This window comes from Gavia stellata, chromosome 15, assembly GCF_030936135.1.
Source record: "Gavia stellata isolate bGavSte3 chromosome 15, bGavSte3.hap2, whole genome shotgun sequence".
NCBI classification, from domain to species: Eukaryota; Metazoa; Chordata; class Aves; order Gaviiformes; family Gaviidae; genus Gavia; species Gavia stellata.
The window spans coordinates 23567419-23595056 of NC_082608.1; the positions used below are offsets into that span (position 1 = coordinate 23567419).

At 54.1% G+C, this 27638-nt stretch overlaps 3 protein-coding genes across 6 annotated transcripts; 1 reads left to right on the forward strand and 2 right to left on the reverse strand.

Moving 5' to 3' along the window:
* Nucleotides 1–260: 260 nt before the first annotated feature.
* On the reverse strand, nt 261–4991 carry DHODH (dihydroorotate dehydrogenase (quinone)). Its single transcript, XM_059825102.1, has 9 exons — nt 4980–4991; nt 3517–3720; nt 2888–3087; nt 2579–2661; nt 1853–2040; nt 1256–1369; nt 747–900; nt 514–673; nt 261–367 (listed from the first exon to the last, which is right to left on the reverse strand). Exons 1-9 carry the CDS (start codon nt 4989–4991, stop codon nt 313–315), a joined length of 1170 nt encoding a protein of 389 aa, XP_059681085.1. The 3' UTR covers nt 261–312.
* IST1 (IST1 factor associated with ESCRT-III) lies at nt 4377–13718 on the reverse strand. 3 transcript variants are annotated; one of them, XM_059824909.1, is made up of 10 exons: nt 13684–13718; nt 11559–11658; nt 10718–10898; nt 10367–10454; nt 9962–10045; nt 9435–9545; nt 8863–9069; nt 7665–7757; nt 6771–6816; nt 4377–5612 (listed from the first exon to the last, which is right to left on the reverse strand). In XM_059824909.1, the coding sequence occupies exons 2-10, from the start codon at nt 11644–11646 to the stop codon at nt 5413–5415; spliced, it is 1098 nt and encodes a 365-aa protein (XP_059680892.1). In that variant the 5' UTR covers nt 11647–11658; nt 13684–13718; the 3' UTR covers nt 4377–5412. The 3 variants fall into 3 exon arrangements, with proteins under 3 accessions (XP_059680892.1, XP_059680891.1, XP_059680893.1); XM_059824908.1 differs by lacking the exon at nt 6771–6816 and having other exon boundaries at nt 13684–13714; XM_059824910.1 differs by lacking the exons at nt 10718–10898; nt 13684–13718 and having other exon boundaries at nt 11559–11578.
* Nucleotides 13719–14571: 853 nt separating this feature from the next.
* ZNF821 (zinc finger protein 821) lies at nt 14572–27390 on the forward strand. 2 transcript variants are annotated; one of them, XM_059824907.1, is made up of 7 exons: nt 14572–14671; nt 16122–16213; nt 23120–23245; nt 23765–23907; nt 24485–24589; nt 25505–25671; nt 26396–27390. In XM_059824907.1, exons 2-7 carry the CDS (start codon nt 16174–16176, stop codon nt 27048–27050), a joined length of 1236 nt encoding a protein of 411 aa, XP_059680890.1. In that variant the 5' UTR covers nt 14572–14671; nt 16122–16173; the 3' UTR covers nt 27051–27390. The 2 variants fall into 2 exon arrangements, with proteins under 2 accessions (XP_059680890.1, XP_059680889.1); XM_059824906.1 differs by lacking the exons at nt 14572–14671; nt 16122–16213 and having other exon boundaries at nt 21358–23245.
* The last annotated feature ends 248 nt before the right edge of the window (nt 27391–27638 follow it).

Here is a 27638-nt window from a genome sequence, read left to right on the forward strand (position 1 = left end):
TGCCTACAGCCCACAGGGCTATCCCCTCAGGGGCCGCCTTTCTCACCACCCAGCAAAGCCTTACCCAGCATTGGTTTCTGCGGGGGAGCCCATCCCACGGGAAAGCCAAAATATGGCCCTGGACAGCGGCACCAGTGGAGGCCCCCTCCCCTGCTCCCCTCCAGTGCAGCCCCAGCATCACCCGTCACTGACCCTTCTCAGGGGCTGGGACCAGGACCTCGGCTCTGTCCCAGTCTACCCAGCACTGGAAACGTCAGACCTGTCCCTGCTTGGCCATGGCTCCTCCTGTCTAGACCTTGGTTTTGCAGCATGTCAGCACCGGTGATCTGCTCCAACTGCCTCCATGATGTTCTTGAACCCCTGCTCCCTAACCAGGGACAGCGTGTGACGGCTGGGCCAGCCTGGCACTGCGCCTCAGCCCCACAGTACCACTGCTCATGCACCAGCACGTGGCTGCCCAGAGCCACCCCGGGCCCAGGGGCTCCCTGGGGACGTGCCTGGCGCCTCACTCACCTCAGCAGCTCCTCCAGTTCCCGCTTCACTGCCCCCACCACTGGCGGCCCACGGTACACGAGCGCCGTGTACATCTGCACAAGTGAGGCTCCAGCGCGGATCTTCTCCAGGGCATCGCGACCGCTGCTTACCCCACCCACCCCGATAATGGGCACCCGGCCTATAGAGAGGAGCAGGGTCAGGCCAGCATGGGTGGTGCCAGCACACACCACCAAGCCCTGCTCTGCCTCTACCTTGGGTGAGGGTGTACATCTCCCTGATGGTCTGCGTGGAGAGCTCCCGCAGGGGCTTCCCGCTGAGGCCCCCAGGCTCTGTGCGTTGTCTGCTCCGGAGGCTGCTGGCGCGGCTCACAGTGGTGTTGCTGACAATCAGCCCGTCCACACCTAGCTGAGGGGGGCAGCAGCATGAGAACACAGCTGCCATGAGCAGCCCCCCACTCTCGTCCCCAGGCTGCCAGGCCAGGACCCCCCTGCCAAGTGCCTCAGCAACATGCCCGCGGACAAAGCAGCTGCCCCTCGCTGCCTGGACCGTCCCCAAGGTCCGGGTGACGCACATAGGCCCTCACAGACTCAGAGCTACCCAGGACACTGTCTCTAGAACGGCCAGAGAGCTGCAGGTCCACCTGTCCCTTCAAAGGGGTGACTTGCCAGGAGTGCCGCAGTCCTGCCCCAGCGCCATGCGAGGTGAGGCAGGAGGCATACCAGCCCAGCTCCTCGCCAGCCTCCCCTTCCCGCCTCCTCACCTCGCAGATGATGCTAGCAATGTCCCGCTTGTCCTGCGCGGTGAGGTCAGGGGCAATCTTCACCAGCACTGCTGGCTTGCGCTTACAGGGCAGCATGTCCCTCTCCGCCAGCACCTGCGGGGGGACGCACGGGGGCACAGAGCAGTGCATGGTGGGGGAACACCTCCTGCCCTGGACTGGGGAGGGGCATGTACCCCCCACCACAGGCAGCACAGGGACAGGCCCTGCTCTCCCTACGTGGTGCCACCGACAATGGGGCACCCTACGGCACAGGGCCTGGGGCACATGACCCGCACAGGCCCACAGCAACTCCCGATGCCGTGGGGTGGGTGGCTCACTACCCCCTTGCAGGAGCAGAGCAGAGGGCAATGCTTCACTGCTCACATGCCCTTTGCTGGAGTACCGTGCCCCAGTGAACCCCTCACCACCAACGGATACGGGGACATCTCAGTGGCTCTGCACACCACTCCGGGAAGCCACCAGGCTCCTCCCTGTCCTGGGGCAAACCCACTGGCTGGAGCAGAGCAGGCACTCCAAGAGGATGGGATGCATCCAGTGCTACAGCTGTGGTCTGGGCTGGCTGTGAGCGTCACCCACCTTGGTCAGCAGATCCTGCAGCTCAGCCTTGCCCTGCAGGTCCCGCAGCCCTGGGGTGTTCGGGCTGGACACATTCACAACCAGGTAGTCAGCCAAAGGGCCCAGTGTCCGGACCCCAGCCACGTAGTCAGCTGCAGCATCGGTAGAGCTCTTGTTCTTGCCCAGGTTGACTCCAAGGGGCATCCCCGCTGGAACACAGACACGCTGAACCAGGGCAGCAGGACCAATCACCACGCAAGGGACCAGAGCACCCGACAAGGGAGGCCCCAGAACCAGCTAAAATCAAAGCGTGGATATGCAGCCCACGTGTTTCACGGGCGTGGGGCTGGGACTGTCCTGCAGCCACAGCAGCATCCTCACAGCTGCCCCGGTCAGCACCTCCCAGCACCGCAGCCTCCAGCCTGGCCACCCGGTGGAGGCTGCCCTCAGAAATTGCCCAGCTTGGGCCCTGTTGGCTCTGGCTAGTCTCAGCAGACACGTCCTGCCTGAAGCAGCAAGTGGAGCTTCTACCACAGAGAAGATGGCAGGAGAAAGGCGCCTGGTCACAGTCCCAAGGGGCAGAGGCTACAGCCCCAAGAGGGTTCCTGCTGTCTGAGTGCACCTTGCACTGGCCAGGGCCCTCCTGTGCCTGGACACTGGCATTACACACCTTTCCTGGCCTACAGCTACCTGGGGAACCCCCAAACCCACTCTGCAGACCCCAACAGGCTTATAAGCTTGTCTCACCACCAGTGAGTCTGAGCTGCGTCTCCTGGCGGGCCCGCAGCCTGCGCTCCACTGCCACATGGCCGTGGCTGTTGAATCCATACCTGCACCAGAACAGACAAGGTTCAGGGCTGAGCTGGCATCCACAAGCCCTGAGCAGGACACAGGAGAAACACAAAGGACACACATGGTCTCTACAGCTCTGCTCAGCACATGCAACCCAAGAGCCACTGCAGCACAGACCACAGAGCCAGGATCACCCAAACAAACACCCTCCCTCTGGGCGAGCAGTCTGTGGGACTTCGCAGAGCGGCCCCCCTCAGACCCCACCTGTTAATGACCGCCTCGTCCTCTGCCAGCCGGAAGACCCTGGGTCTGGGGTTCCCCTCCTGGGGCTTGGGCGTGACAGTCCCTACTTCCACAAAGCCAAAACCCATCTTGTACAGCCCGTCCACAGCCTCGCCCTGCTTGTCGAAGCCAGCCGCCAGGCCCACAGGGTTGCAGAACCGCTGCCCGAGGACTCGCACCTCCTGTGGGGCAGGGTTTGGGTCACGCACCAGCAGCCAGGAGGGCCAGAGCCCACTGACACCAGGAGCCACAGCCAGAGCCTGGCCCCCGCAGCAGCAGCCCCGGCCCCCTCCCCTCCACCCCCTCTGCCCCGCGGGGTGTCCTCATCGGGTGCCTGTCCCGGGGGACCCAGGGCTGCTGCCGGGGCCATCTCCTGCACCCCCGTCCGCCCCAGAAGCCCCGCTGGGCACCTCCGCTGCCCGGCAGAGCTCACTGCCCCCCACGGACTGCAACGGCTCCGGGATCGCCGCGAGACTCGGCCGCCTGCCCGCCGCCCCGGGCCCTGCCACCCCCCCCGCCCTGGCCGTGCCCCCGGCCATCGACGCCCACCCTGGCCCCTGAACCCCCCCTCGGCCACCCCAGCCCCGGTTTCCCCCGCCACAGAGCCGCACCAGCGCGGGGCCGTCGGGACGGGCGGGTGGCAGCAGCCCGAGGGCGGCGACACGCAGGGCCAGCCCGTGGGCGGCCTCGGGGGGGAGGGCGCGGAGCGCGGGCATCACCGCCGTCGCGTAGAGCCGCTCGTCGCCCGCCGCCAGCGCCGAGCCCAGCAGCAGCCCGCAGCCTCCCAGCGCCGCCGTCAGCACCCGCAGCCGCCCCTGCGCGAGGTGGTCAGCCGCGCGCCCAAACCGGCACCGCGCCCCATCCCGCCCCCCGCCCCAGCCCCAGCCGCCCCCGGCTACCCCGACCCCCCCCCGGACCCCGCCCCGCCCGCCCGCGTCCCGGCTCCTCCCGCCGCCCGGCCCGGGAGCGCCCCCGGCCCGCCCCGGGGCCCGCCGGCCGCTCACGCGCAGCGGCGCCGCCATCTGCTCAGCCCTGCACGTGGAAGGGCACTTCCGGGAGCCCGCCCCGACGACTGGCGGAGGCCGGCCCCCCCCGGCCAATAGAGGCGCAGCAGGAGTCGGGGCAGGCGGCCGGACGGCGGGGGCTGGTCCCGCGGGGCGGACCCTGGCGCGAGACGCCCTGGCCCCGCCCGCGGGCGGGGCGGGGCGGGGCCCGAGCGGGAGCTGACGCTCCGGCCCTCGGGGGCTGACAGCGCGTCACCCCCTCGGGCTCCGCGGCCCGAGCGACAACGGCGGCGGGGTGGCGGGGACCGCGGGGAGGCGGAACCCCGGCGGCAGCAGCACCGTCGCCCGCCCCCGCTGCCCCTCCCCAGGCGGGGCACTGCCCGGGCCGCGCGGCTGCAGCAGTCCAGCCCTGCGCAGCCCCCCGGTAAGAGCATCCCACGCCGACGCCGCTGCTCAGGAGCCTAGACTTTATTAGCAACCAACCCGTAAGGTACAGATCAACCAAAAACCTCGAGGAACAGTTGTGCGAGTGTTATGTACAGACACGTCACGCGGAGGAGGGCACACCACCTCCAGCAGCCCCCCCCCGCCCCAGAGCACACCGCCAGCCCTCGCCCATCCTCGTGCCCAGGGGCAAGCAAGGCTACTGTACTGCCACGGATCTGGCCACAGCCCCCTTGACCTCAGCTCTCGGTGTACACCCGGCAAGAAAGGAGCCGGCACACAGCACCTGGCTCTGGCCCCCCTCTGCCCTCCCAGCTCACACTCCCAGCAGGTTCAAGCAGAACATGCTGCGGAACTGGAAAGCAGAGAGCGCTGCCCTCCTGTGAACAGAGCCCCCCCTGAGAACGCACCGAAGGCCACGGGGGGCTCCCCGAGAGTGCAGGGGGAGTGGAAAAGGACATCAGCTGCCAAGGCAAACTGCAACCAGATACAGCTGGAGCCAGGGAGAGGGCAGAAGCGCCCGTGTGCTGCACAGCCTCAAGGCCAATGCCACATCTCACGACCGCATTCCCTGCCTCCGCCCCGATTAGTTAGAAGTCTTACCAAAGGGACTTAATCACCCTCACCATACACGCCATCGAGCAGAGAGGGGCAGCTTGTGGAAGATGCTGCTCTTGAGACCACCGGGAAGAGGAGAAAGCCCTGTCAACATTTCAGCCATCGCCTCCCTTCTCTGTGGGAGGGAGTACAGAGCCACCACGGAGGCAGCCAGGAACAGCACCCAGAATGTCATGCAGAGGTTTCCCGGATAGCTACCCCGATGGACAGGGGCTGTTCCCTGCTCCAGTCCTGCAAGATTCCCCACAGCTCACCTCCTGCAGCAACAAAGATCGGGAAAGTGGCAGCATTTGGTTTAAGTACAGCAGGAAGAGAGCTCAAAAAGAAGAGCATGTTCATTTGAGGTTAATACAGGAAACCAATTTCAAGGGGAGTCTGTTTCAGAGAGAAGCAGCTGTCACAGTTCCTGCCCCTCACATTGGAGTTACAGCCCAGTCAGTTTTACGTTTTCTTCTTTAGCTCCTCAAATCTCCGAGAAAGATCATCAAAGTCGATGTCTTCAGAGGCAGAAGAGTTGGCGCCAGCAGATGCTGTTGGCAGTGTATCTGGCACAGACGGTAATTCAGGCAGCACAAAGTTATCAAAGGTATTAGGAGCCCCAGCTCTTGGTTTAGGAGAAGCTTCTGACTTGGGCCCGGGCCCTGTTTAGAATAAGAGAAATATCATTTCACCTCACCATTATCACACTCTCACCAGGCCAAACAAAGCCACACAAAAGGAAGGTCGCTCTACCAAAAAGGCAGTACTGATGTATTTTTCTGAGCAGGACCAGTGGGCACGTACCTCCAACTGCACATAGACTCAATGGGGGAAAACACAAGATTTCAGGTTTATATGGCAGATCTAGACTGGTGACCCTATCTTAGGGATGCACCAGACAGCCGGAGATCACCCTCCACTGCCCACAGCCAGCTGCAGGTGGGCTGAAGCTCCCACATGCCTATACGGGCTGGACTGCATCCTGGGGATTCAAAGTCCCAGTTCGCTCCATTCCAACGCCTCCTAAAGACACATGCAGGTATCACATGCCGTCACCTAGCTGCCAAACTGCAGCATACAGCCAGATCCAGTGCACCCATATACCCGTCTTCTTCAGCACGCACCGCCAACACCCCCAAAGGACTCCATTAGATCGTTAGATATCCTGGCTGGAGCTGGCAAGGGTCTACTTACTCTAAAAACCCGCTCCACCCTTATCAAGTCCTAGAGATAGCAAGTGCTTTCAAAATACACAGAGCAGAATCACACTGTACAAGGCAGGAGAATTTTTTTATGATCCAATCACGATGCATGAAGCATCTCGTAAGCCTTCAGGCAGATGGACCAAGGGATAGCAGCTATCTCTACTAGTCCTGCTCTGCTGTATGCAACCTCAACACTGGCATTAATACAAACCTATCTACCCTCTCAGTGCTTACTTCTCTCTTTCTGTTGCTGCAGAACAATATTATTCATGCCGTGTAAAAATACATTATCACTTAAAGCTGTTGCTTTCTCATTTTATCCTGCAACACCCTATAGTTGGTCTGTGAGACAGCTTAAGCTGGAGACCCAGTATTGACTCTGAAGTCAAACCCTAGTTCTTGAGTTTCCCAGTGGAAGTCTGGATCCTCCCTGTTCTGAGAGGATACGCTCCATTTCTGTCAGAGTCCTCTCCCAACCCAAATCCTGCTCTCACGATGTGTTGAGTTCTACACATTGTGTCCTATACGGAAGGCTTCCTCCCAGGGAGGCTGGCATCCCAAGCTAACCACAGCCCTTAACCACCCTAGGTTTCCCATACCTCTGGACATACTCACCAGGCACCGGTGCAGAAGTGTCTTTGTTAGCATTAGGCTCATCGATCTGGAAAAGACTCTCAGTTACTACAGGTCTCTCTCCCACCAGGCACAGAATCACCTACCTGTGCAGGCACTGCTCGTGGGCAACAGCAGCCACACCCATGCATAGCAATGTATACCCCACCCCTCCCCAAGAAGGCAGACAACCCTGGCTTCCAGCACACTCAGAACAATCTGGCTCTCTTCCCAAGAAAAGGAGGCAGTGTTTCGCCTGCCTGTGCAGCTAGTACAAGGTGTTAGCACACACAGGTGCTTGGCTATGCTCATCCCTACTCAGGATACTGCAAAAACAAGCAGCATGTCACTGAAAGCAAAATAAGAGGCATGATCATGAACTGCAGCAACAAAGACATAGACAAGCATAGAAAAAGAAGACTCCAGCCTCTCCTTCGTTCTCCCCAAGGACTGAGAAGTCTGGGAAAGGAAGAGAGTTTAAACATACATCATCTGGGTCAGCCAAAATTTTCATCCAGGCTAACTCTGAATTAGTTCAAAAGCCCTAACTAAACAGACTGAAGCTGATGAACCCTTCACGTTGCAAAAAAACCCCAGAATTTGTGGACCCTACTTGTTAACTGTTTATCACCATTTTAACAATAAAGTAAAACAGATCTTGGCTTTCCTTTGCAGCCAAAACACAGAGCTGAAAGAGGGACTTCTCCTCACAAGTCATTCTCCCATCACATGCACTCAGTGATTCATCACACCCACAAGCAATGCCAAGCACCACGCCAAAAGCTCCAAAGGTTGACAGCAATGTGCTTAACAAACATTTGCCTTTTCCGTGGCTACCACTGCACTTTTTGAGGTTCCCTCTGCTGCCTACAACAGTGATTCAGCTCAGGCACTTACAGACTCATATGTTGGTGGGGTTGCTGGAATTGGTGGTGGATGGATGTTAGCAAAAGGCTGGTAGGTCCCCACTGGTAGGCCATTGAAGTTTTCCTGTAAAGAGAGATTACAGTCACGCACCAGACTACTGACCTGGGAGAGCGACCATGGGACAGAATACACCTACAGCTGCCACAAGAGTCAAAGAAAGTAGCAGTCTAAGATAAATACAGGCAAGTATCCAACCTGATATAGTTTACACTTACCAGGAAAAGATTCTCAAGTATTAAGTCAGATGTAGTCACCTGGAGCAACCAGACCCAGCTAACAGGACTGTGCGTTATTCTAAAGAACCAGCATGACTAAACACTTCATCTTTCAAGGCACTAGAAGTACCAGGAGAAAAAGGGCAATACCCTGCCTTAAGCACACCTGAGACATTTCTCCTGAGTGCAGTATCACGAAACAGGAAGGAGGTCTCTGGCTCACTTGAAGCTTTGTATTACCCTTACTTGTAACACAACAGTGGCTCAAAGACCTAGACTTGGCGCAAGTCCTCAGCGTATTTATGCCTGGGCCTTCAGCCAGCTGATACTTGGCCCAGATTTTCCACAAAAAACACTGCAGCATTGCTGGGAAGACTCCAAGCCATCCCACTGTTCTGCCACTCTCCAGTCTACATGGATATCCTGTAAATGACTGAATTCAGAGAATGCTGCTCTTTTCAGCTCCCACCTTCCACCCTCGCAACAAATCATCTCCAAGAGCCATTGGCCTGGTCCCCTCCCTTCACAGGCCTGAAGGCAGGGTGCTTCCGCATTTTTCTGTGCTGTTCCCACCCCACAAAACTCACCTGATTTCCTTGACTGAATCTTGGCACACTACCAGCCTACCAACTTCAAAGTGCAGCTCCAACCCCTGGTCAAAAGCCTGACAGTCAGAAGACTGCCTCAGGAGTTAGTCTGGACTCCTCTGCTCCCTGAAGGCAAAGAGGGCTGGCTGAAGAACAGGGGTAGGAACCTCCACAGTCAAGAAGCAACATGAAGCTTCAGCTGCACTGCCAACAATTGCCATCCCGTGCAGTCTCACAGCAACACAATGGCCTTCTGAGACATCAACCTACCGAGTACAGACACTTCCCCATCAGCAGGCACAGGGTTAAGCATCGCAATCAGTGTCTTCCACAGAAAAAGGGAATGCTCAAAGCAAAGGCACTTACCGGTCCCTTTGGAGGCGGATAGGAGAAGGGCGGATTTGGTGTTGGCATGGGCATAGGCATCATCACTGGCATGGGTACTATTCCATCATGACCAGCCAGCGGGGCTGTAAATCCACCACCTCCTCCCCCTCCATGGCCACCCTTCTTCACATCATCTGTGAATCCCACATCAATCAGATCTGCCTCTCCGCCTGCAGGGGCTTCAGCCTGGAGAGGGTGGAAGAATTCTGCTCACTAACACATCTCTATTCTGATCACAGCCCTCTGAACAGCATTAGATGCAACATTTGTCACTGGACAAGATGGGGCAGAACACACCAAGGGCAGAACACACAGCAGCTAAACAATCATATTAATGGGAATCAGAAAGGGCACCAGACTATAGCATGACTAACTACAGCCACATGCCATAGGGCTGTGGGAAGGAGCGGGCATCATGCTATGCGAGGGCTGTCTAGAATTACCACCGAGTTCGCTGCCATACCACAGCCCTGTGCCCTGAAAGCCCGCACAGCACTAACAGGACATTTCAGCCACTGGAACACAGAAGAGAGCTCCAGGCTTGCACTCACCATCACCACTGAGTCAGGCTCATAGGGCACATTGTAGTTCTTGGCAATCTCAATGAGGTATCTTTCCACCAGAATCTTGGGCGGCGCCTCCACGCTCAGCTTGTGCATCAGCTGGAACACAAGGGTGCAGGGACACTCAGTGGGACCTGGGCAGTGCAGCACAGCAGAGCTCTATCCCAGCCAGGGCCACCTGCTGTGGGGAGCACAGTGCAGTCTTGGGGCGGCTTTTCCTCCCAGTACGGCACTGCTGCAGAGGAGCCTGCTGGCAACCACAGGCCAGGGCTCCATGTCCTCTGCTCCTCTCCATCCACAGCCAGCACAGCAGGGCCCCGCCTGCCAGGGACCTCAGCACTATCCTCCCATGCTCCAATGCAGGCAAGCCCCCAGCAGCACAGCTGGCCCACTGCACTCTGCAGTGAGACACAGGCATCAGCCACTGGCCACAGGAAAAGGGGCAAAAAGACATAGCAGGCACGTCTGTTCTGCGAGCTCCAGCTGGCTGCAGCTGTTCCACACCAGTTCATTACCCTGTCATTGACTGTCCCAATCTGGTTTGTCCGGCACAGCTTCCCATACTCCTTGCTGTACTTGGCACACAGCTGGTCAGCAACCTGCAGCAGGAGAGAAACTCTGGGAACGTGCACACCCTTGCTTTCCCCCACCACACACTGTGCATCTGCTGTAGCCCCTACAGGTTCCCACCTCCCCCCGCCCCAGATCACCCTCCTTTCTGCCACTGAGTGCGCCAGCTGAGCAGCCTTAGCCATCCACGATGCTCCAGGGACACCTATACTGGGGTGTCCATCTGCAGAGCCCATAAAAACATGTCCTCTGCCTTAACGACACAGAGTCCCAGACAAAGGCTTCCACCAGCTTCTGGCAATGTCACCCCCACCCTGCACACGTAACACCCCTCAAACAACCCTACTCACAATCTTCAACTCAGCCACTTCTGACTGGAGTCGTGGTGCAGCCCAAATCAGCGTAGATACTGCTTCTGCCAGGCCAGAGTCCAGCTCCCTAAAGACAACAGAAGACAATCCTATCTCCACACAAAGCACCTAGTCTTTGCTGCCCTCAATCTGCTTAGCCTGAAAGTCCCCATCCTCCATGCTGGGCTCCAGAGTTTTCCCTGCCTGGGAAGAAAAGGTCTCTGGAGGCCCTAGGATACTGAGACAAACAGATACCCTTCTGTATCCCAGGCCTGTCCCCAGCAGTACCCCTCCCTGAGCCCAGAGGGCCTGGACCCTCTCCCACAGCATCCCCTCTAGGCCACAGCTTACTTCATGGACTGAATCAAGCCAAAGCGGGCTAGCAGCAGATCGCAGTACAGCTCCAGGATCTCCATGGCCTCCACAAGGTAATCTTCACGGATGATGTGCTCCACACGAATCCTGGCACGCTCATCTTTTCCGGCTGCCAGATAATCTGCAATCTCCTTCCTTGCCTTCTGGGCCAACTCAGCTACAGCACATATCCCCAAGGCCAATCATCATGCTGGCAGGGGCTGCTGCCTCCCTACCCGCCCACAGTCCCCACCACACACAAAGCCATCACAAGCTTATATGTCTCCTTCATTGAGCTTCTGCAGTGCAAGACACTGAGCCATGGCTTGGTGGAGCCCTTGTGTCTAGGTCCTAAACACACTAACTCACAGGAGAAAGGAGAGTGGGCTTTCAGCTGCTAGGAACACTCCTACACCTTCTACTTCCCTGCAGAGTCAAATCAGAATTGTGGATCTTGTCTGGGCAGGGCAGGACAGCACAGGTGGGGAGAGCCTCCCACAGCACCCAGGAAGTTCCCCACTATGCTGTGGGCACAGAAGGCCTGGGAAAGGCCCCCTGGGGCAAACTGGCATGTCCCTCCACACATGGCCCACAGCTACCACCCCACACACCCCACAAACTGCGCTCCGACACCTGCCAGGAAGGTGGACAGAGGCCACATCGTGGCCAGCCTGGTCCCTGGGGTACTCGCACACTGGAGTGGACTGCGAGGCCTGGGGCCAGCAAGGAAAAGCAAAAGGCTACTCCATACTTGGGCCATGGAAGCACCCTGACTCCAAAAAATCTTCTCCTCAAGTCTCCTGACCCCCAGGTCACACCTGCCCCCTCAAATACTCACTCTTCTTTTTCTCCAGCAGTTTGAGGCGATTGATGACAAGGCGCAGGTTGACTCGCAAGCGCTCAGCCTTGAACCCAGAGCCCAACATGATAAACACTTTCTGTGGGAGAAGAGGGGAAGGTCATTAGAACCAGGAGCTGTTGGTCACACCAGAGGACACCAGTCACTGTTTTACTTGGGGGGAAAAAAAGGATTTCTCCAAACAAACAGGTACAGGCCTGCTATTCCTGAACCTGGTTATTTACAAATGACTGAACCTACAGCACTCATCATTCCCTTTCCCACTTTACAACCCTGCACCTAACCAAGGCCAACAGGGAATAGAAACTTGCTGGATATTCCCATTCTGACAGACTGAAATTCAACCCCAGAAACAGATGTAAGACGATCAAAAACTGGGACTACTCCATAAATGAGAACAGGGTTAGAAAACATACCCTAAACCAAGAAGTTAAAGGCCTCGGTCTATTTAATCTAGACAAGTGACACTAGCCACTGATGTGAACACCAGACTACAGTAAAGTTTTAAGAACGTTAGACAAACATCTACCAGCAGTGGTCTAGGAAAATGCGATTGTGCCTCAATTCAGTAAGCCGAGCTTACTGAGGTGGTATTTTGAGGTTCCATTCAGCCCTAGATTTCCAAGAAGCCTAAGTGGAAAAAACCCTCAGATTTCACAATAAACACCATAGCTGCTAGAAGACATGCTTTCATTCCCTTACTTCGAAAGGTGAGGGAAGTAAACCAATGCCTCAAGACACCGTCTGCGACAACTACCACCCAGTCAAATCCTCTCTCTCTGTTACTCATTGAGAAAACCACATTCTTAAAGAAAAATGAAAGTCAACTGCAAGAACCAAGCCAACCTCTGTCCTATTAATATGGAAGTTGTAAAACTGCTGTAAGATTAACCTAAGGACTGTACAAACTAAAGCTGTAACAGCCCTGTCATCACAAGGAAAAAAGTTGCCATTCCGTATTCCCCACACTCTTCCTGCTTACTGAGCATGTGCTCTGGCATTTCTCCAGTCTCTCATGAGGTAGTTCAACTCATTAGTCATACTGAAAACTAACTCAGAAGACGCTTTATTACGGCATTTTGTTATGCCAAGAACTGTTCATCAAAAAATCCTTCCTTAAGAGCTATCACATAGAAAGACCTTGGCTGGTACCTGAAGGACACGTTGGAGCAGACTTTTGGATGGTGATAGCATTTTGTGTATAACTAGTGGTTTACGTAAGATTTATTACTATCTAGATTATATCCAATTTAGCAGCTCTATTTACACATCAATAGTTATTTCAATGATGCACAGAACCAACCAAGCTCCAGAAAACACTGCTACAGAAATATATATGTATGATATAAGTCTAATGCCATAAAAAGCAACTTTTGTCCTTCTGTAACTGGAACATACTCCTACAACATTAGAATAACTTTATAGTGCTTTAAGAAACAGTCTCAGCACAAGTTGGAGTGTCTCTGTAACAGTACCTATTAACTAACTATTCTGATTAACAACAACCTGTTTTAACAGATTAGTTCAAAATACGGCCCTTAGGAAGCGGCTAGCTCGACAGCTATTCTTTTGCAACCACCCTGCTCCCATCCTAAAAACTTCTGTCGCCCCCACTTCCCCGCATGAGGCTCTCAGCCACGCTGCTGCGGAAAGGCTGATCCAGTTCTTCCCTCCCTGGACCCTGCCTTCCCATCCCTTCCTGCAGACCGAAATTAGCCTCTATTCCTACAGCGACTGACCTGTTGCCAGGGCGGTTTCCAGACGCATTAGTCAGCTGGCGGGACTCGCCGCCGAGCCGCCCAATGGCCGGGGCTAGTTCAGAGAAGCGCGCAGGCAGCGCCAGAGGCCCTGGGTTAGCTCCACCGGCGCAGCTGCGCCCTGACGAGGCTGAGCGGGAGAGAGCCTCTGCCTCCCCGCTGCCGTCCCCAGCGACGCAGCGCCGGGGGAGCGTCGCACAGCGCGGGCGGGGCAGGCCGCGGGCCTGCCCTCAGCCCAGCCAGCGGGCACCTGGGGCAAGGCGTCCCCCTCGCTACCAGCCCCTTCTCGGCCACCAAGCGCGCCCCATCGCCCCGAGCCCGGCCGCCCCAGCCCCAGCCCCGCTCACCGGCCGCCCCTCCGCGTAGACTTCAGGCACCCAAAATGGCGGCCCTCCAGCCGCGCCGCCTCACCGCGCGCGGAGGGATCCACGGCGCCGCACTCCCCACTCCTTACCCGGGGCACGACCGAGCTGGTGCGGCAGCTACGGCGGCGAGGCCGCAAGAATTGCCTGCCGCACCGACGCGACGGTGTCCCGGCAGAGAAGCGGCAGCGGCACAAGCGCGGAGAGCGGCGCTGAAGGACTAAATGACCCAGCGGAGGGATCCCGTTGGCGTGAGCGAGTCCGTGGTAAGCCCGATAGCCACCCGCCGGTAGCCGCCCCCCGGCGCAGAGGTTCCGGGGCACAGCGTTCCGGCTGCGGCTCCTCCTGCCCCAGCCGTGAGCCCCGCCTCTACAGAGGACGGGAGCCGCTCGGCTGAAGGCACCGCGCCGGGTCGCGGGCGGGCGGAGGGGTCTCCGGTTCTCTGAGGGCCAGGCGGCGGTGGCACCTCCGTGAGGGAGGGTCAGGCCGAGGCTGAGCCCGGCGCCGGGGCTGCAGTCCCGCCGCTGCCTCTCTCCGGGGCGGCGCAGCCCCGAGGGTAAGCCGGCCCGGCGCCAGGGCCAGGCGGTGCCCGCAGGGCCCTGCGGAGGCGGCTGCTCCGGGGCTGCCGTTGGCCCGCGGGGGGGAGCAGCCCGGAGGCCCCCGCTCCGCGGCGTGCCGCGGTTCATTTCTAAACGGGTGCATGAGTTCGTAGCGCACGTGGCGGCTTCTAAATTAACAGTAAGAGCGTGATTTTTGACCTTGCAGGGTCAGCGAGATTCTGGTGAGCTCGGGTAGCGCAGGGGCAGCCGCCTCCCGGCCCGGGCGTGAGGAGAGGCAGCTGCCAGCGGAGGGGGCCGGGGCTCGGCGCTGCGTCCCAGGCTGCCCGCCGGGGTACGCCAGACCCGCAGCTGGCACGGATGAACTCCTGCGGGCGGCCAGGAGCTGCTGGCGGGGACGGACCCATGAAAAACAGGTGAGATGCTTCCGAGAATGGAAAAGCGGCACCTGGGGCCTGCCGGCGAGGTCTTCGACAGCCAGCGCAGCACTGCCGCTGCTAGGCCGGGGCTTTCCCGGGGCCGGGCCGGGCCGTGCCGGGGGCTCCCGGGGCCGGGCCTGTGCCCGCGCCCGTGCCCGCGCCGCGCGCTCTGGCGCCGCCGCCATCTTGCCCGTCTGTCTGTCCGGCGGCCCTTTGTCTGTCTGCGGCTCCCCGGCGCCTGCAGCGGGACCGGGTAAGGCGGGCCGGGCCGGGGGCCGGGGCCGTCCGCCCGCGAGGGGCGGGCCGGATCCCGCTGTCCGCCTGAGGGGCGGCAGCGTCGGTCCCTCTGCCTGCGGGGGGGCCGGGCCTATCTGTCTGTCCACCCTGTCCCTCGGTGGTCCGTCGGCATCCTCGGGGGCGCGGGCTGGGTTCCTCCGTCCGTCCCTCTGCCAGGGGAGCGGGGTCCGTTTGTCTGTGTATCCGTCCGCTTGCGGGCTGGATCCCTCCTTCAGCCGCCTCCCGTGTGCTGGGACGGCCGGCTGGATCCGTCTGTGGGTGGGAGGCTGACGGGGGCCCGTGTCCGTCTATCTGGGGGGAAGTGGGTTCAGCTCCTCCTTTTGTCTGTCTGTCTGAGGGGACTGTTGGGATTGATTTCTTCCTCTGTCAGTCTGAAAACCAGAAGTCAATGTTTTTCCCCCCTTGTGAAGTTTGAGGGGGTCGGCGTGTCCCCACCTGCGAGGGGCAAGGGGGGTGCATCCCTCACTTGTGAGGTGGGGCACGGGTGGTCCGTCCCCACCTGCCTGTCCCCGGCCCTGCCTGCCCAGGGAGGTCTTGGCAGCAGGGAGAGCACAGCAGCCCCACTGTTTCCCTCTCCCTGTGCCTGTCTGCAAGGGCGGTGAGGTCAGTCCCTTTGTGGGGCATCTGTCTGGGCCGAGACCTGTCCCTGGCTGGCCGCACCGTCCCTTGTGACTGTAGGGCAGCTGGTTCCTTGTCTGCCTGGGCTGGGTTATCCTGTGCCTGATGCCAGCCTTCGGGATGGGGGGGCCTGTGTCCTCTCAATCTCTCTCTGGATGGGGGGCCAGGGATAGGGCAGGGTCTGCAGGTTTGATTAGGCTCTTGCCCTATCGGCTGTGGGAATGGACAGGAGGGAGAAGGGTGTTTGGTCTGAGATGGCAGTCACTCTTGAAGTGGGGCACTCTTAGCTTTTTGTATGTTGGGGACAGGATTGCTTACAACTTTGCTTGAGAACTGGGTGGGACTGCCTGTACAGGGTGTTTTGTGAAATGCTTGTGGATCGTGTTGGATGCTGGCACTGAATACGTCTGTGGTGATGCAGAACGAGCCCTGTAGGCAGAAGGGTGGGGAATGCCCCTGAGACAGCCATCTGCTTTTGGCCAGAGGCTCAGGAGGTTCCGATGGTGTGTGTGACAGGCTCTTCTCTTCTCAGGTGAGCCCTCTGCTGAGGGAACAAACACTCTGTGCTCCCAGGTCAAGGAAACATGTCCCGTCGGAAACAGACCACTCCTAACAAAGTTCACTGTGAGTATTATATTACACAGCATTGTGGGATCCTTGTTCTAGCTGGTTTGTTGTGGAGCGAGACGGGGAGGAGGGGAGTGATGGAAAAAGTACAGTTTGTGGGGGAATGGTGGTTACTCACGTTTCATCTTAGGGACTGTGAGAAGAGAAACTGAGCTCTGTGCATCAGGGGAGCTGGCTGTGTCCTGGCATGGCAGGACAGGGACAGGCTTGAACAAACAACTAATGCTGTAAAGGTAGGTGTGTATGTGCAGGGCCTGTAGCTGTGCTTTGCATTCACACTGTCACAAGTGCAAGTTAGTATACTAAGAAATGTGACTTCAGGGTTCTGACCCATCTTGGGTAGCAAAGAAAGTTCTAGGCAAGGTGGTTTGAGTGTGTGGCTGAAAGCCAGAAGTCCTGTGTTCTGATCTTTGCCCTACCACAGACTCAACTGACTGGCCTTGGACATGTAACTGAAGCTCACTGTACCTCAGTTTCCTACTAGATAATGTAAATAAACCCATTTGCTCTTTCCTTGCAGGGAATGGGCAGTGGCTAAGTAATTTACTGGACAGATAATTGCTATCTGTCAGATCATTTTTGAGCTGACCTGATAGGAAAGATCTCTGTTTCTCCAGCATTGTCAAGACCCTAGCATTTGTTTGATAGTGGAAGGGCTGAAGATGCTGTACATCAGCACTTCTTCTGGGCACGCTACAGCAAGATGTTAGTGGAGCTGGGAGACACATATGGATGTTTGGCTGCAAAGGGGAAACTGCACATATATGGCTTTTGTTTGACTGATTGCAGCAGAGGGAAGTTGGGAGGGCTGAAGCTATGCCCTTGTACATACCCAGCTTTGTGGCTGGAGACATGTTTGGAATTTGGGCTGGAGTGAGGAAAACAAATTTCCACTTCTGTAGACGTGTGAAAGCAAGGCTGATGAGAGGGCCCTAGGTATTGCTAAGCTGTAGTAGCTGTCAGGAGTACGGGACAGAGAGCTGACTGCTGCAGCCCTAACACTGCCACACTTTGCTGATGCTGCTGGCTTGCATGTCTCTGTGTTTCTCTGTGCCGCCTTTTTGTATGGGTACGGCAACAGGAATCTATGCATGCTGTTCTCTGTACTAGGGGAAAATACAATGTGATACAGCCTAACACTGTGCACACTCAGTGAGTGTACTGGGAAGAATTACCTCTGTCTGGGACTTGAAGCCCCATTGGCTGCTAGAGCTAGGCATAGGAGAACTGACAAAGCTTTCCTTGGTGGCCAGCGTAAGAGTCTTGAGGCGTGGCTTTTGGCATCTGCCCTGACTTGTGCTCTCCAATTCCTGCTTCTGGGTGCTGGCTTCAACAGTGGGCAGAGTATAGCTTTGATTTGCCTGAAAGTACATTAATGACTTTGGAAATGTCTTCCTTACAGAAATTTGGTATGTCCTGTGTTTTGTCCTATGATGCTAGTAACACATCTTGTGTACACACACATTTGCTTCTGAGAGTGCCCAGATATTACTGCTGCCATTTAGATCAGACTTATATAAGGCATGCACTTACACTGTTTCCCCTGGTCTAGAGCCATGGTCTTTCATGTATGGAAACCAGGGGGTACAACAGCTCTAATGGTGCAGGTAGAGTTTCCATGGTGTTTAGGCGGGCTGTTTTCCGCACTCCACCACGTAAGGGTTATGTTCTTCAGAAGCTTGTACTATTATATACAAAACGATACATATTATGGAGTTCAGCTGTGCACTATTTTCACAGTGAACATTGCGTTTTTATCTGCAATACAAGCGATTATATCTCCAGTTTTGGTCTCAGGGGAAGTTATCTGACAAACATGCTACCAGCGGGCATGAGGTTGAAGTTATGGCATCTGGTATGCCATAGAGAGGAATTCTGGGACCTGTTCACCTCCTTTACATGCAGTACATTGCTACAGAGCAACTATTCAACAGGAGCCATCAGGAGCAGCAAGTAGGACCACAAGAAAATAAAGGGACCGAAAGATACAAGAAACATGTCAATGGTGATGTCTCCACCTTGGGATGGAAAGTCTTGTCTGTCTTATGAGGAACACCACCAAATCGCTGGGACTTCTCTGTCTGCCTAGCCTGCTGTGTATCTGGAGGGCCATGCAGTGCACTGACGAGGATAATCGGAGAGAGCATCAGCTCCAAGAACTGGGTGAGCCAGCAGAATGAGGAGTCAGGCTGAGACAGAGCAGACACGTTACTGAGACTTCTTCACAGGGACTGAAGTGGTTGGGAGGAGAGGAATAAAAGGGACAGCAGGTATGCAGCTTTTTACACAGTTGTCTGCAGCTGGGGTCTGATTTGGCAGGCTACGGGGCTGGGGAAGTGCTTTTTGGATTTGCATAAATACCACTGTGAATATCTAACCGGACAAATTTGTGGGAGGCAGGTGCCTACTTCTTTGCATGGCCACTCCATGTTATCTTCCTTCTTGGATTCACTAGCACAAGCGACAGCTGCAGATTTCCTCTCCCTGGCTTGCTTGTTGCCACCTCTTTCCAGGGTTACTTTCCAGGCTTGGCATGGCCCTCATTTAACCTTGCTCTCACAACAACGTGGTTTGACTGTCCTCACTTAGCACGGAATCACTTTGTTTGGCATACAGAGCGACCGGCTGGGAAGTTGTGTGGTTGCAAGTCAAAACAGTCTTAAATGGAAGTTGATGTGTAAGAAAATTCAAAATAATACAGAAACGGTGATAAAAATTACTGTTATCACAAAAGTCTCATTGTGCATGATGGCCAGTCCTTCTACAGTTTTAATTGTAGTCATTTCCCCTTTGGCTGGGCTGCAGCACATAATTGGCTCTTAATAAATTAATTTTGCTTTGCCACATGGTGCATGAAAAACACTTACACCTGACAAAGTGGTAACAAATAAAACTGTAATGCTGGAATATACTTATTGCATTGCCCATTCTACATTGAATTGAAAAATACAATGCAGTTACATTGTTCCTGTGGAGGTATCTTAATTGGCTCAATTTGGTCTTTATTTTCTCACGGAGTCTAAAGCATAAAATCTCTCTAAGCAATTCATCTGATCTTGCGTTCAAGCCCATCCATTGCTGCACTGTCACTCCATCAGTTACAGGCTACTCACTGTTCTTGTGCTTGCCAAAAATTCGCTGCAGGTGTTAGTGTGTGCTTTTATTTTCTCTCCCTGCTGTTCCATGAGCTGTTTTTCTTGTACCCTTTGCAAGTGATGCTTGTTTTAGAGCTCTTGAGAACAGCTTTTGTTAGTCAAATTAATTCCCACTTCCTAGCTCTATTTATCATTGTCCTAATATCCCATTAATCCTCTACTTCCTTCCCTCTCCCCCTGACACACACACATTCTGTGCTCTTCAGTGTTTCTTGAATTCTGCTGTCTATAATACTCCCAGTTTGAAGAGAAAGTATCTTGCAAGAAATAGCACTCAGCATTCAAAACGGAGCAGAAATGTTACTTGCATCGAAATCCTTGGTTCTTAAAGGGCTCTGTGGGCTGCCGTTGTTAACTCTTTCAATTGTGTTGTTTTTCATTTCAGTAACCACTACAGCAGTGTGGACAACCCAGAATAGCGATGGGGCAGGTGGACTAGATCCACAGTGGTGGAAAGACTTGCAGATTTCAGGTCCAGGAAAGGAACACAGAGAAGACCTACATGAACAGGGACTTTAAATTGATGTACAAGGAGGGAATAAAGTGGCTCATCTCTGAGAGACCATTCTGTTTAGGAAGGAGGACAGGGGAATGATGCAGTTTCTTTTCAGTTTGTTTTGTGGATTTTGGGGTGGGGGTTGGTTGTTTGTGTGTTTATTTTCCAGAACACCTGAGAGTTATCCTGCATTCATACAGTTCAAGAAGGGAAGGGCTCAGGAAAAAAATCATTTCTGGCTACCAAGTCGATACACCACCAGATCCTAGCAGTCGTAACTGCCCCTGTTGCACAGTACCGCAGGGCTGCCCCCTACCTCCACAGCTGCTCACCTGGCATCCCATTCATGTACAAGATTATGGAGAGGAGAACTGGAATGCAAAGCAGAGGCATTTGTATGATCTTTCACTGTCCTACATCTCTAGCTGTTTGTAAAACAAATACAGTGATTTGTTTTGGTGTTGTGGTCAGTCTGCAGCCCTTTTTGTATTTAATAAAGAAACTTGTGGAGAAGAGTCTGTGAATTCAATATTGAGCATAACATCCTTTCCCTATAGCAGTGATCCTAAAGCTGTTGCCTGTCTTACTCCCTTTCCAAATGGATGTAAATGTATTCAAAGTGGGATGGGGGTGTAAGTGTCTGTATGTGAGCATGTGTGTGCAGAAACAATAAAAGTATAACCCTGTACCTATCAAACATTAAAGCTCTAAAGCTTCATCAAAGTAGGACTTAGTCCATCAGTAGATGAAGAGGATACTCTTCCCGAAGTTCTTTTGGAGACAATATTAGTTTAATACGTAAGAAATTGTGTATAAGCTAAAGATAGCATTTTTAAAAGTTTGTCTTTCCCCATCCCATGATGCCTTTTAGATACAGGCTAGTGGAGAATGCACAAGTTCCTGTCTGCTAACAGCACTAGTTTGGTTAACGGTTTGCATTTCTGTCTGTAAGCTGATAGCGCTCTGCACTGCGCTGAATCAATGCTAACTTGGTTCTGGGTGTGTTGTACAGAAAGGCCATTGGCAGGCATGATCACTCTCTTAGTTGTTGTGATTGATGCTAGTGTTACTGATAAGAGGAGTTCTTTCCTCAGTCACCTCACATAAAGATCACAGCTTTTAAAATCCTGCAGGCTGTCTGCACAGACTGTATACCTGAGCAGGAACCTACCTGCCATTAGACTCCAGGCTGCTGCTCAGTGGAAATGTAAGCCATCTGGAAGGGGAAAGGGGGAGGAAAACAAACACGTAACTGCTTCCACTGGCAGTTGCAGTGGTGTTTGGGAATCCTATTCTGTAACTCTGTCACAGGTAGCATGTCTCCCACTGTAGTTTGACATCTGTCCTGTAGGTTTTGTCATTTCACCATACTTTCTCTTTGTCTTGCGATGCTTTTTTGGTCTCTGGGCTTTTATCCTGGTGGTTTGTGGATATTTGCTTCTTGGGGAGGCACTGTAATTCTGTAGTGTCTGCTGTTCATACAGTCTGTATCTCAGTCCCACTAAGGTGAGGTTGTGATCCAGACATAAAAGCAGCACTCCAGGTTATGAAGACCATTCAGTGCTGGAATGGCTTCTGATGGGGGTATAGGTGTCACAGCAATCACAATAGTACCTACTGCTTTCAGTGACAGATAGATTTAGGGTGCTCCTCAGCACCTCTCTTCAGCCCACATGGATTGTGTTCTCAAGTCTTCTCTACAGAAACCTCTCTCACATTTCTGAAACAGAGTGATAAATGCCTTCAAATGCTTTTGGAAACCTCCATGGGGATGCTGGGAACTAAAACTCTTCTCCCACACTCTCTGTGAAACTTCTGAAGGTCTTTGAAATCTTCCATAAGTTACTGCTTTTTAAAGCACTGCCAGAAATTGAGAGGTAAGCACCAGAAAGGCAGTGTGAGTATGAATATGGGGCAAAGCTGGCTGAAACGGGTTAGCATGTGGGAATGTACCTGACCTTGTAACAGGACTGGTGCTCTATCAATGGGTCAAGAATTCCCTGATTATACTGATGCCAGTTGTGTACAATTTTGTTGTGAAGGTTACGTTTTGACTTTCATGTGAAAAATGCACTGCGTCTTCCTTAGCATTTTTGCATTTATGCTTTGAGTGGTTCTTAAGAACTTGCAAATCAGTTGAGAAATTTAACCCAAAAGCTAGTCTGCTGGGAACTTCAGCACCTTGTGCCAAGCACTCCCAGCTCATCCACTGAGAGGCAAATCACAACTACACCTGGAACAAAGTAATTTGTTTGATTTAATATGAAAATTAATGGTTGCCTTGTATTGTTGTTCTTTGGAACCAAAACATCTCCTTAGTAGGGCTTGCTATAAGAAGTTTTCTATCAGAGAAGCACAAATAATTGCCTTCTTTCAATGTGTTTGCCATCTCCTATTGAGTTGAGCTACTAGTGATCAGTATCTTTCAACAAAACAGACTGTAAGCTATCCTAAACAAGCATCTCAGCTTTCTGGGTTCATTCCCTTAGTTTTCTGGTTTGAGCATATGAAGTGTCACTGAGATTTTTTTAGCCAGAGCCACTCCTGGGCAAGGCAAAGTAGTGAAGCAAGTTACCCATCATGTAAGCAGGAGAACACCAGCTCCGAGCACGAACACCTTCTTGAAGGGCAGCTAGTCCTCAGTCCTCCTGGGACAGAAGGTGGTGACAGAGCATGCAAAGGACAGCCCCTGGTTTTATTGTCACTGTGGAGAGCAGATGATGCACCAGGCACTCGGGGAGATACTATTTTTATGCAAGTTTCCTGTTATAGCAGGCAATAGGACTTAATGATTTAGAAGAGCCATGTACCACTATGTCCGATTTGTGACACTGTCATAATCCCTAAGTGGCTTCCCCCACCACCACCTAGAGCTGTGCTATAGCTCTATTGGCAGATAGCTTGGTAGCAGAGAAAGCCACCTGGCTACGTGCCAGGATTTCACAGGGGTTTGGGTTTTTTTTTTTGGCTGGAGTGGCATATAAAGAATATGCAGCGAGCAGCCTGATGCTGAACATTTCCACTAGTGAGACTGTTCTAGACACAGGGACTGGACTCACATCAACAGGTACAAGAGGGTAGTGTTGAAAGGAAGGCAAGCAGAGAGGTTACTTAGATGCTTTCTGAGAGGTGACTTCAGAGGTTCTGCACAGTGCAGGTGAGCAGCCCCACGCCTGTTGTGTTTTTGGCAAGCCTCGGTGGTGAAAGCAATGGAACGGCACCAGTCTGACTCTTTGTCCTTGTGGCTGCCAGGGGAGCAAGTCTTTGCAGGGCTGGAGGAACAAGCCCGCCAAGCCATGATGAAAAACAACTTTCCTGGAGCTCTTGAGGACCAAAGGCCAGCCATTCATCCACTGCAAGACCCTGACTCCAGCAGCAGTGAGTTCTGCCCCTTCCAGTAATTGCAAGGTAGTGGACTGGGGAGACTGACAAGGGGTGAGGCTAGGTGCTGCACAGCTTGTGGGGGTCCTCTGAGGACCGTCTTACCCATCTCCTCCTCTGGGTTAGCCCTTGGCTCCTGTGCTAGACTTAGTGTCAGTGAACAACAAGAGCAGGGCTGCTCCCTAAGGCAAGGCAAGACCAGAACCAAGGACCACCACAAAACAGATTGGGCAACCACCTCACCACCAGCATGCAGTCCCAACTTACTCGAGCAAGGTGGTAACAGCAGCAGGTCTAGCTGATGGTCCAGTGTTTGACAAGCAAGGCAGGATAACAGGCTAGGTGTAGGAACTCTGCAGAGCACTTCAGGGACTGCAGTGCCCCAGCCTGAGTTTAAATGGAGCCCCTGGTCGGAGGGTGTGGGTAGAGGCCCCAGGTGATGTTGGTCAGGACAATTAAGGCCTATGAGGGCCCTCAGGGTCCTGACACTTGGAATAACTGTTCTGCATGTTCCAGGTGGCAGCGATGATGAGGAAACCACCCAGGATGAAGTTTCTTCCCATACATCGGAGGAGGATGGCTCAATGGTGAAAGTGAAGAAAGAATTACAGAATGCAGAACAACCTGTGGCTGGAACCCCACTGACAAGAGAAAATGAGGCAAGTGTGTACTGGCTCTGCACTCACCTTAACCTCCTAGGGAGAGAGAAGGATACTGTCTAAACACCTCTTCTCCCCATCATGGTTTCTTATCTTTTCCTCCCTCCCACCTCCTCCAAAAAATGTCTCTTGGCAGGAGGAATGGGTATGAAGAGCTCTTGGGCTGCCAGGAACAGGAGATAGCAGGCACAAACTGCCATTCTGGCTGGCCAAGGTGATTGTGCAGAGCGTGCCCCCTTCCTTCAGTTCCAGTGCTTTTCTCTGACTGACTTCCCCTTCCCTTCTGCTACAGAGCAGCCCTTGCCTCCCAGAGCCACTGCGCTGGCAAGAGCCTGGGTGCAAGTGGAGGCCATGAGGCCTCTGCCTGTTCTCCCCGAGACAGCAGGAGTTTTGCTCGGAGGCTACATAAAGCAAGTTTCAGACTGCAAGAACACAAACCAGCCCCAGCGGGACTGGGCACACAGTGCTTGATCTGGTCAAGGGCTGCCTGCAGGGTTGACTAGATACTAAGGGAGGGTGGGGTGGCTGGGGGGGCGGATCTGTGTGCCTTACACAAAGTGGCTTTTCCTCCCTGTAGGTGTCTGAGAGTTTGAATGCTGACCCTATGCTGGGACTGTCGCAGTGCCCCCTCTGCCAGCTGGAGTGTGGAAGCAGAGAGCAGCTCATTGCTCATGTATACCAGGTATGGGATGGTTCCAAACTGTGGGATATCTCTGGCCTTAAGCCCCTCAAGCCCCCTTAAGCCCCAAATCCAGAAACAACCCAAAGCACAGGGTGGCTTTGTTCTGGTCTTTGCAGTCACAGAACTGAGCTTGTGATGGAAGATTACAGCAGTAAACTGTGTCCAGAGGGTGTCCTGGGGAAAGAATTAGCAAGGCACTGGTCTGTAGATCTGGAAGACACAACTCTATCCCAAGGCAGTCTCTGCAAGCAGTTGCAGGCTAAGACCAGGCAGTTCCTTCAGATTAAACATGGAAGCAATTTTTGCATCATTCAGTGAGATGATAAACCCTCCTCCTAATTACTCAGTTCTTTATTTTGTACCTTTATCACAGTTCCCACCCATGAAAACAGCTGTTCTTCCTTTGAAATGATTCCAGTATTGCAGGAAATCTGTGCTGGAATCTCACAGGTTTTGTTGTCAGTACTCTCTTCACAGCACATCAAAGTTTGTAAGAGAAGGAATGAAGCAGAACTGAATTGGCCACTTACCTGCACCAGCTGACTGTCTCCATCTAAGTGCTTCCTCACCAGCATCCTGCCTACTGTTAGTCCTGTCATGCTTTGTCCAGCAATAGCAGCTCCTCAGATACATTTCTGAAAACAAGGGTCACGTCTTACGATCCAAGTGTTTTGGCCTTAATTGTTTCTCTTGCACTGGGGTGGAGCTGTAGAAAGGTTTCGTCCTTGCTGCATGACCTGTGATACCCCAGATGTCTTGACCTTGGTCTAGGAGCTGTCAGACAGAGGTTTAGTGGTAAAGTGTTCCCGTTCCGAGAGGCTGAACTGAATGGTTTGCCATTACCTGTTGAGCATGCCTCAGACCAGGCAGGGAGCTGGGCAATTTGTAACTAACAACTTAGTGGTTGTTTTGCAGCACACTGCAGCTGTGGTGAGCGCCAAGAGCTACATGTGTCCTGTATGCGGCAGAGCCCTCAGCTCACCAGGATCCCTTGGGCGACATCTCCTGATCCACTCAGAGGACCAGCTGTCAAATTGTGCAGTGTGTGGAGCACGCTTCACCAGCCATGCCACATTCAACAGGTCAGGGTCACCCTGGCTGGTGAGTGGGCTAGGGTACCCACATCAAAGATGAGGTGGGTTGCCTTAAATGACACAGAAGTCATGGCTCTGGACACACTAAAGCCTGTAGGAGAGCTGTGAACACCCCCAGTGAGTGAGATTTCCTCAATCCCTTCCTGCCTGCAGCTCTGCATCACCTGCTAAAACCTCCACGGGCTGTGCTGCTAAAAGGGTGTTCCTTAGTTTTGCGAAGAACTAGAACTGTGCAGAAAGCACTGGGATCTCCAGTCACTGGAGAACAATTAATCAACTGCTTCTCTTGCCCAGCAATCCATCAGAGTAGGTCTGTACTGCCCAGATGGGTTCATCATTTCCAGAGCAGGACTACAGGCAGAAACCAAAATGTTCCTTGTTTGTGTCCTGCCTGGTGGAAGATTATCCACTGACCAGTGGAATAAGGCTGAAAGGAGGAATCCAGAGATGATGGGGAGGAGCACCTTGCTGGCTAGTTCCTGCTCTTGCGCTCTTTCAACCCAGCTCTGGGCTAACCTGCTTCCTACTCCCCAGATACGATGTTGCTTCATTTTAGATATTCAGACATGTCTGTGGGCAGGAATGGTTTAGCAGAGGCCTCTGTCATGGGCTGTAGTAGGGGCACTGTTCATTGCAGCCCCCTGGGCAGTCTGAGATGGGGACTCTTCCTTCAGCACCAAGTCTCTGACTCTCTGCTCTTTCTGCTTTCCAGTGAGAAGCTGCCAGAGGTGCTCAGTGCAGATCGCCTGCCGGCACCACAGAGCGAGGGCCCCTCCAGTGTTGAGGGGAAGGACGTTGCCTTTCACACCCCTGTGTATCCTGCAGGCATCCTCCTAGTGTGCAATAACTGTGCTGCTTATCGTAAGCTGCTGGAGGCACAGACGCCTGGCATGCGAAAGTGGGCACTTCGTCGGCAGAATGAGCCCTTGGAAGTGCGGCTGCAGCGTCTGGAGCGGGAGCGCACGGCCAAGAAGAGCCGGCGGGACAATGAGACACCTGAAGAACGGGAAGTGAGGCGTATGCGGGATCGAGAAGCTAAGCGCCTGCAGCGCATGCAAGAGACAGATGAACAGCGGGCGCGGCGGCTGCAGAGAGACCGGGAAGCCATGCGACTGAAACGCGCAAATGAGACCCCAGAGAAACGACAGGCTCGGCTCATCCGGGAGCGCGAGGCCAAGAGGCTCAAGCGGCGCCTGGAGAAAATGGACATGATGCTCCGGGCACAGTTTGGCCAGGACCCCTCTGCCATGGCCGCTTTGGCAGCTGAAATGAACTTTTTCCAGCTGCCAGTGAGCAATGTGGAGCTGGAGAGCCAGCTGCTGGGCAAAATGACCTTTGAGGAGCAGAGCAACAGTGCACTGCATTAAGCTACAGCCAAGGACAGTGCCACCTCCACTGCGCCTGCCACAGGTGCACTAGCAGGCTTCTACTCTCAGGAGGCTGCTGTAGGTCCCTGGCTGACTCTCCTTGTCAGATGGTTCTGGTTTTCTCCTGAACATAGGAGGAGAACAGAGCTGAGAGATGTCTGCCAAAGTAGCCCTGGTGGGAGCAGATTCTGAGGATACAGTCTGCTCTGGGGGCCAAGTCACAGCCTGTGAACAGAGGGAAAATAAATTAATGTTCACGTTTATTTGGTCCCCTCCTTTACCTTTTGTGCTTTGTCCTGTTACTGGACCCTTGCCCCATAGATGGGTTTGGGCTGCTGCAGTTCTGCTGTAAGTGAAAGCCTACTTCACTAAAAAGGGATCTTGTTTACTGCAGCATGAATTACAGAGCCGAGTACTTTGATAGTCCACAACTCCTCCAGGAGTAAATCCCTCGCAGTTTGTGCCCATAAAAAGGAAGTAAAGGAGGATGTCGTCTCCCTGGAAGTGTCTGTGCACACCCCTTCACTTAACACTATCATTATGTGCTTATTTGCAGTAGCATCCATGGAAAAACTAAGAGGAAACTGA

Bases quoted from the DNA above. Each gene is read 5' to 3' on its own strand.
- DHODH (XM_059825102.1), bottom strand. The intron at 3,088-3,516 runs GTGCGGCTCTGT...CCTGCCCCACAG, and splicing joins GTCCCGACGGCCCCGCGCTG to GAGGTGCGAGTCCTCGGGCA. The intron at 2,662-2,887 runs GTGGGGTCTGAG...GTTCTGGTGCAG, and splicing joins GACGAGGCGGTCATTAACAG to GTATGGATTCAACAGCCACG.
- IST1 (XM_059824909.1), bottom strand. From the start codon at position 11,646: ATGTTGGGCTCTGGGTTCAAGGCTGAGCGCTTGCGAGTCAACCTGCGC. The intron at 10,899-11,558 runs GTGAGTATTTGA...TATGTGCTGTAG, and splicing joins ACTGCTGGAGAAAAAGAAGA to CTGAGTTGGCCCAGAAGGCA. The intron at 10,046-10,366 runs GTGAGTAGGGTT...CTCCTGCTGCAG, and splicing joins AAGTGGCTGAGTTGAAGATT to GTTGCTGACCAGCTGTGTGC.
- ZNF821 (XM_059824906.1), top strand. From the start codon at position 23,077: ATGGAACGGCACCAGTCTGACTCTTTGTCCTTGTGGCTGCCAGGGGAG. The intron at 23,246-23,764 runs GTGAGTTCTGCC...TGCATGTTCCAG, and splicing joins AGACCCTGACTCCAGCAGCA to GTGGCAGCGATGATGAGGAA. The intron at 23,908-24,484 runs GCAAGTGTGTAC...TCCTCCCTGTAG, and splicing joins CACTGACAAGAGAAAATGAG to GTGTCTGAGAGTTTGAATGC.